This window comes from Marmota marmota, unplaced genomic scaffold (genome assembly GCF_001458135.2).
Source record: "Marmota marmota marmota unplaced genomic scaffold, marMar, whole genome shotgun sequence".
NCBI classification, from domain to species: Eukaryota; Metazoa; Chordata; class Mammalia; order Rodentia; family Sciuridae; genus Marmota; species Marmota marmota.
This window is the reverse complement of record NW_026000185.1, coordinates 5,086,932-5,094,153: the sequence shown is the minus strand read 5'-3', so window position 1 is coordinate 5,094,153 and position 7,222 is coordinate 5,086,932. Positions and strand designations below refer to the sequence as shown.

At 60.8% G+C, this 7,222-nt stretch overlaps 2 protein-coding genes across 7 annotated transcripts in view; one reads left to right on the top strand and one right to left on the bottom strand.

Annotated features, from left to right (window-relative positions):
- Smim22 (small integral membrane protein 22) overlaps positions 1–1,650 on the top strand; it is a 14,742-nt gene extending 13,092 nt beyond the window's left edge. The window contains exons 2-5 of one of the 6 annotated variants that reach the window (XM_048789207.1): positions 365–590; positions 1,065–1,215; positions 1,301–1,380; positions 1,550–1,650. In XM_048789207.1, coding sequence (XP_048645164.1) covers positions 1,080–1,215; positions 1,301–1,380; positions 1,550–1,591 — 258 coding nt within the window. In that variant the 5' untranslated portion in view covers positions 365–590; positions 1,065–1,079 and the 3' untranslated portion in view covers positions 1,592–1,650. Of the gene's footprint in view, positions 1–145; positions 591–623; positions 820–1,064; positions 1,216–1,300; positions 1,381–1,549 lie in introns of those variants that run through there. The other 5 variants (XM_048789211.1, XM_048789206.1, XM_015490774.2 and 2 more) reach the window with 5 other exon arrangements.
- A 238-nt stretch (positions 1,651–1,888) lies between these two features.
- The window catches only part of Rogdi (rogdi atypical leucine zipper), a 10,053-nt gene continuing 4,719 nt past the window's right edge, over positions 1,889–7,222 (bottom strand). Inside the window, exons 3-12 of the mRNA XM_015490587.2 lie at positions 7,093–7,221; positions 6,164–6,246; positions 5,874–5,928; positions 5,112–5,192; positions 4,248–4,343; positions 3,382–3,480; positions 2,904–3,017; positions 2,779–2,828; positions 2,562–2,688; positions 1,889–2,302 (exon numbers count right to left, since the gene is read on the bottom strand). Coding sequence (XP_015346073.2) covers positions 2,261–2,302; positions 2,562–2,688; positions 2,779–2,828; positions 2,904–3,017; positions 3,382–3,480; positions 4,248–4,343; positions 5,112–5,192; positions 5,874–5,928; positions 6,164–6,246; positions 7,093–7,221 — 876 coding nt within the window. The 3' untranslated portion in view covers positions 1,889–2,260. The remainder of the gene's footprint in view (positions 2,303–2,561; positions 2,689–2,778; positions 2,829–2,903; positions 3,018–3,381; positions 3,481–4,247; positions 4,344–5,111; positions 5,193–5,873; positions 5,929–6,163; positions 6,247–7,092; position 7,222) is intronic.

The window sequence follows — 7,222 nt, the reverse complement described above, 5'->3', positions numbered from 1 at the left end:
TTTTTTTTTTTTTTTTTTTTTAGTTTTCGGCGGACACAACATCTTTGTTGGTATGTGGTGCTGAGGATCGAACCCAGGCCGCACGCATGCCAGGCGAGCGCGCTACCGCTTGAGCCACATCCCCAGGCCCCGGACTGGACTTTTATGGGGCTTACAGCAGGAAGGGAAGGGCTTGGGACCAGAAAAGGTGTTTTTAGAGTCTCTTGTCCTGCTGGAGCTGGTCAGGGGAGCTGGCTGAACTCCAGGATTGGCCAGGGGGTCCTGCTGATTGACAGGTGTTAGTCAGGAGATCCCGCTGATTGACGGTCGTTTCTGTCTTGCGCCTGATCGATGTTTCTTTCCTGCTCGGGCTGCTTTGTTCTAGGTTACCACCACAGACCCGACACCTTGCAAGGGTTATTTTTAAGAATGAAAGATGTAGTGTGAGGCCAGCCGCATCACCCCAGCTGCCCAGAGAAGGGAGTGGACCCTGGCCAAGCTCCTGACCCCCGCCCTCTGCCTGTGCTCTCTTCTTCCTCTGGCTCTCTGTCCCCTTCTATCCACCAAATCAAAGGGCACTGAGTGCCCACCTGTTCCAGGTTGCTTGTCTGGTATGTTGAGAAAAGGTAAAAATAAGATCTTGCGAAAGAAGGAGCCAGCAGTACAGAGGCCAGCTGGGGCCTCGGCCCCTGTCCCCAGGGTCTGGCAGCCCCGTCTGGCCCTGGGGAGGGCGGGGCTGGTTGCCAAGGCCTCAGGTGGTGTGGATCCGGAAGCAGGAAACAGTCTGTGCTCTCCAGGCTGGAACTGCCTGGCCAGGGGAGCAAGGCTTCCTGGAGGCAGGTGGCACCTGGGGGCAGCCCTGGGGGAAAGAGGGAGCAGGACAGGGCTGCAGGGGGCTGTCTGGGCTGGAAGGGTGGGGCTAGAAGAGGAGTGGGAGGCACGGGGCCTGAGGCAGGGCCGGCTGAGGGACAGGTGGCGAGAGCTGGGCAGTGGCCCTGGCCAGGGACAGGGGGAGCACGGGGGCTGGGCCACGGAGGCCTGAGCTGGCCCAGGGTTCTAAGGTCACCCTCTGGGGGCTGGAACAGCTGGTTCCTGCGGAGATGGGCCTGTCTGCGGAGGAGCTGAGGCAGGAGCTGGAGGTCACAGCCCAGGAAGTGCTGGGGAGACTGAAGAGCCGCCACCTGTTCCAGTCCGAGTGGGACACTGCTGCCTTTGTGGTCTTCCTCATCTTCGTGGGTGAGTGTGGCCGGTGCCCTTGGACCCTAAAGGCCCATCCCAGGGCCAGGCCGGAGCCCATATCTGCACACCCGTCCTGCTCCAGGCACCATCCTGTTCCTGCTGCTGCTGGTCACTGCCCACTGCTGCTGCCACTGCTGCTGCCCCTCCCCCAGGAAGGTGAAGGTGAGGGGGGGGGCAGCCCAGGGGGGGGCAGCCCAAGTGGGGCAATAGTTGTAGCTCTCCTCCTCCTCGGTGGTCCCATTTCCCAGGACTGATCCAGGAAGGGGCTGGGCAGGGCCTGGAGGGGCGGCTGGGAACCCAGCGATGCCCACAGCACCCTTCTGCCTTACAGGAGAGACCTCAGGGAGTGGACAACTTGGCCCTGGAACCTTAATGCCTCTCCCTTGGTTTGTGTCCTGCTGGTGATGGTAACAAAGCTTATGTCTGCCCAGAGCGTGTGTCTTGATTGTTCCTAGCCCTGCTACCTTGGGATGCCCGAGCGTTCCTCCGGTCACTCAGTTCATGGTCTCTGACAGGGGGCCTCAGCTCCCAAGCACAGCTCATCCCCTTCCCACTTGGCTCATGGACAACCAGGGGACGGACCACATGTCCCCAGATGGGTGTGGCGAATGGGGTGGGAACCACTGACCACCAGAACCCCAGCTGGCCCCACGCAGACAGAGACCAGGGCTGCAGGCAGCCTGAGGATCTTTATTTTGTGGAGGCTGCCCGCAGGGCAGAGCGAAGTCAGGGCACTAAGCACATTCCCCGAGCAGCTTCCACCTGCTGAGCCTCCTTCCTTCCTGCCATCCTCTGCCAAATGGGCTGGGCTGCCTCTCATCACCCGGAGGAAGCTGCAGCCCTGGGTCTGGGCTGCGGACACCCCTGGGCCATCTTCCCAGCCCTGCTGCCAGAGTTCATCCCGGTGTGCAAATGGGGGGGTGAGGGGGAGAAACAGCACGAGGTGCTCGCTCCGGGGGCACCACAGAGGAGTGTGTATGGGGAAGGGCCTCCATTGGGCAGGAGCCACCCTCTCGGGGGACAGGCTCCTGGGGCGGCCTGCTCAGAAGGGTCTGTAGCTCCAGTAGCTGGAGAACACGGAGATCTGCAGAGGGAGTGTGTGGTCAGTGGGTGCTGGGGCTCCCCTCAGCTCCAGCCCCCTGCTGCAACCTCCACGACCAGGTGAGAGTCAGGTCACCTGAGGGCACAGTGTGAAGTGAGGGCCCAGCAGCACTGTGGCCCAGCTGCCTGGTGTGTGGGAACAGTGGGCCACTTAGGAGGTGTGCCACATGCCCTCGGGATGCTCTCTCCCCCAAAAGAAGGGGCTCTGCCCTGCTCCTCTTGCCCCACAGCACCCCACACACCTTGTCCTTGAGCTGCTGGCAGAGCTGCAGGGAGACGGTGAAGTACACCAGGGCGTCATTGAGCCAGGGGACCACACACTCCACCTTGTGTACGTGGCTCACCTCCAGGCGCTGGGCGCCCCACTCGCTGGAGAGGAGGTGCGGTTCCTGAGGGCTGGCCAGCCCCCGGCAGAGGGGTGGCAAGGGGGCGCCCCAGGACCCCTCTCCCGGTACTTACAACATGGCCCCGGGGCTATGGAGCACGGAGCCTCCAGCTGGGCGGAAATTCTAGGCAGAAACACCAGGACCTGTGAGGCCAAGGCGAGGCCCAGGGCTGGCGCTCTGGAGGCAAGGTCTGCTCACCTTGGTGGAGTTGGGCTGCAGGGCGTGCAGCTGGTACACCGTGAGGCACAGCTTGTTGAGGTTGATGTAGACGTTGACCAGCAAGTCCGGAGGCAGGCTGGGGGCAAACATCCTCTGGGGAAGAAGGGGGGTGAGGCCCCTCCCACCCAGGCTGCACCCCTGTGGGGTGGGTATAGTTCCTGCTGCCTCCTAGGCACCCAGCACCCAGCCCAAACCCGCACCTGGGACCAGGGTTTCCAGACTTTCCCAGGTGCCCTGGGATCCTCCTGTGCTGTTGGGTTTGGAGCCATGGCCCAGAGCAGAGCAACACATGGGGGGGGGGACACAGGGTGACAGTCATGACTGTGTTCCCATAAACCACAGACACACAATTCAGACCCCTGCAATTTGGGGTTGGCACTTGTGTCCTTTCCAGGGGACAAGCTGGACCTGTCGGTGGGACCCCTCTCTTGGTGTGGGGGCTGCCCGAGGCACTGACCGTGAGGCCGCTGGCGGCGATCTCAGGCAGGGTGAGGGTGGCAGGGGTCGTGAGCCGGTTGCGGGCTCGGGTCAGCTGCAGCATCACAGCGTCCATGAGCTGGGGAAGGTGGCCACGGCTGCTGTGAGGGCCACTGGTCTGGTCCCCACCCTCCCTAACAGCACCAGGGAGCAACAGTCGTAGCCCTGCTCCTCCTAGGTGGTCCCAGTGCCCAGGAGCAGGGCTGGGGACAGCCGCCACTCAGAATCTGCTGTGTGGGGATCTTGGGCACCGGCCCACGGGAGTCAGGGCGCAGGCTTTATGGATGGGGCATAGGCAATGAAGGAGCTGAGAAGAGGAGGGGCTAACCCCACTTGGATGCAAGAGGCCAGTGAAGGCTTCCTGGAGGAGGCTCAGTTGAGATCTTGAGTTTTCCCAGGTGAGGAAACTAACCCTCCAAAGGGGTAAGCCAGGTCATACTGCTGGTGAACAGTAGAGGCACTGGGAGCCCTTTCTTCCCTTGCCAGGGAGCAAAGCCCCACCTTCCATGTCTTCTAATATTCATGGAGCCTGTTGGTCATGGAGGTTCAGAAAGGGTGGATGAACCATCCAAAGACACACAGCAAGTCAGAGGCAGAGCTAATGCATTCGAGTCAGCTCTTCCCACAAGTAAATCTCTTGCTTTGTCTTTGTCATTAATTAAAAGCTTAACTCTGGGTCCCAGAGAGTGAGCCATTACGTGGTAGGTAGATAAGTGAACACTGAGAGGGGAAGGATCATCTTCGGTTACACCTGAGAATATGGGCCAAGGTCCACAGGCACAGGGCTCCCTGAGAGCCTGGGGGCCAATGCTCTCCAGGGGCCTCGGCTAGATCAGGGCAGCTCACCTTGAGGACTTCAGCGCCTGTCTTGAACTGGTAGTTCTCATCCCGGTTGGCGAGGAGGTAAATAGCTTGGCTCACATGGTTCCTCGCATCCTGGATCTGAGAAGAGCATCCATGAGAGGTTATGGAGCTGGGTGTCATCAGCTTCAGAGCAGCTGCATCTCTGGGAGAGGCTGGGCCAGCACACGGTGGGGACCTGACCTCCCAGGAGACAGCATCAATCTGCTCAGCTGAGTCCTCAAGGGCAAGGCCAGGTGGGCCAGGTCTCTGCCCTTGTGTAGCTCACCTTCTAAAGCACAGACGATTGCAGAGGAAGTCCACAAGGGGACAAGGCTGGGGGACTCCCAGAAGGGCAAGCACAGCAAGGTGGGATGCAGAGGATGGGGTCAGAGGAGGCCCCTAGAGAGGCAACTCCTGGCTTGAGGCCTATGTGATGGGCAAGGCCAAGGGGGAGGGCTCCCGGCAGGAGATATACACACAGGCCAAAGCACTGAGGTGCAGCCCAGCCTCAGAAAAACAGCCCAGGAAAGAGGCTGGGCCCATGGCTTAGTCCCTGATAGGAAGCGTGATCTTGGTCCCAGAGCCATGAGAAGTTCCCGGAGGAGTGAGTGACTAGTTTAGGGGCACCATCAGCTGACCCCGCTGCGCCAGAGGGCCCCTAGGCAGGACAGGTTCTTTCTCCCTGTGTGGAGCAGGCCCTGGGGCTCAGGCACCGCCCACCCCAGCTCAGCTTCGCTGCTAGGCAACTCCCTCCCAGACTTGCTGTGGCCACAGATCCCCATGGCCAGCCCCAGGGAGGCCCAGCGTGTGGGCCTGTCCCTGCCTGCCCCTGCGGCCTGTGCCCTGGCCAGGCAGGGGCCGGGTCACCTGCTGCAGCTTCCACTGCTTGTCCTCTCTGAAGGCCAAGTGTAGCAGCTGGTTGTTCCGGGGCATCTTCAGATTCACATCCTGATGGGCAAGAGTGGAATAAGCAGGGCAAAGGAACATCCTATTTTGGGCCACCCTGTGCCCCGGAGCCAGGGGCAGGAATGGAGTAGCTGGTGGTTCAGGCCCCACAGGGCAAAGGGCCTCTCAACATCTTCACCATGGGGGCTGAACAGGGAGGCAGAAAACAGGAACTCAGGCCCAGGAGGACTCAGAGAGAAGGAAAAGGGAAAAGAGAGGTTGAGAAAGGGGAAGAACTGTAGGAGAATGTGGCCTTTGTGTGACAGTGGGCAATGGGGAGCATCTGTCAAGGGCAATAGACTGAAGCCACCGAAGAGAAGGACCTTCCCCCATGGCTTGGTGCCTGGTTCAGGGCGGGGCGTAGACAGGCTCAGACATTTGGCTGATTCACCTTTGATCCAGGGCCAGCCTAATCCTGCCAAGGCTCACGTTTCATAGGATCCAGACACCAGGCAGGGCTGGGGGCAAAGTAGTGCCCTTCCCTGAATCCACATGCCAATCCCAGGAGAAGGTGCAGGGGGTACTGTCATTTTACAAACAAGTAAGCCCAGGCCTAAAGAGGCCAAGAGTCTTGCCCAGAGTCACACAGATGGCTGGGGGACAGCTGAAGAAATCAGGAGCCCCCCACCCCCGCAGCTTTTCCACACTGACAGTATGGGAGAGGAGAGGGCCCAAGGAACTCACCGCCTGGCTGAGGGCATCTCCTTGCAGAGTCAGCACACCCTTCACCTGGTCTGTGCTACAACACGTGGGGGTCAGCGGGTGGGGGGGTACCCACTGTCCTCCCGACTGTGGAACCCTCCCAGTGGGCCACCCTTTGCTGTTCAGCATTCTCCCTGGCTGTCATACTGTGCATTGCGTACCCAGATTAGCTTGCAGGACAGAGCCATGACCAGGCCTCCTGCCCCCAGGTACCCCAGGAGTCCCCCCAACTAAAGAACCCCTCCTCCAGGTGTCTGCCCACCTCAACTCACCCGCAGCTGCCCAGGATGAAGTTCTCCTGCTTGGCAGGCCCCTCAGTGCCTGAGCCTGGAAGAGTGAAGCGGAGAGAGGCCTCCTGCGGGGGACAAAGAGCACCTGGGTGAAGTCTGCCCAAGTCCAGCCAGGATGCCTTCAGAGTGCCCCCAGGCCCCAGGTCATGAGAGGGGGGCATTGTGGGCTGGCTTGACCTGGAGCCTGGGGCTTAGCTGAGGTAGTATGGCCCTACTCAAGGCTCCAGGGCCCCTTCCTGAACACAGCCTGAGTTTCCAGTCCCAAGGGAGCCCAGACTTGCTCAAACCACACTCCTTGAGCACCTACTGTGTGGTCCCTATGGGGAATACAGGACAAAGGGTGGTCCCCCCAGCTGAGCTGAGGTGCTGGGGTGTGAGAAGCGAGTGGTGGAACAAGACAGTAGTTAACCGGCAGTTCTGGGTCATACTGCCCAGGCACTGCGCTGGACATTTTGGTGAGATAAATGTCTTATTTATCTTCACAATAGTCCTGTGAAGCCTGTACTGTTATCTCTCTCGGCAGACGAGGAAAGAGAGGCTCAAAGAGGTTGAGTAATTTGGCTGAGATCACACTGCAGGGAAGAACCAGGGATCCTTCAGCTTTCAGATTAAATGTCATTGCTTTCAAAGGAAACCTTCTTGGCCCAAGCCCCGAGGGATAACGCCAGGCGCTTGCTTGTCATCCTCTGCACTTGGCTGCTTGCGTAATCAGGTGCCGATTGCTTGACCCCAAGTTCACTGAGGCGGGGGCCTCGTCAGAGTACCGCCGCGCCCTGTTATCAGCTACGGCACGACCGGCGACAGGGGCCCAGTGGGAGGGGGCGGTCGCCGAGCCTGGCAGGGTGCGGGCGCAGAGGCGGGGGGTGGGGGGGCAGGGCCGCAGGTGGATGGGCGGGCGGGCGCGCACTTACCTTGAGGATGTCCTGCAGCTGCCTCAGCACGGCGTGCACCTCGGCGTGCAGCAGCCAGCGGAACTCCTCCTCCTGCCGGGACAGCGCGGGGTCACTGCCTGGCCCGGCCCGGCCCGGCCCGCCGCCCGCC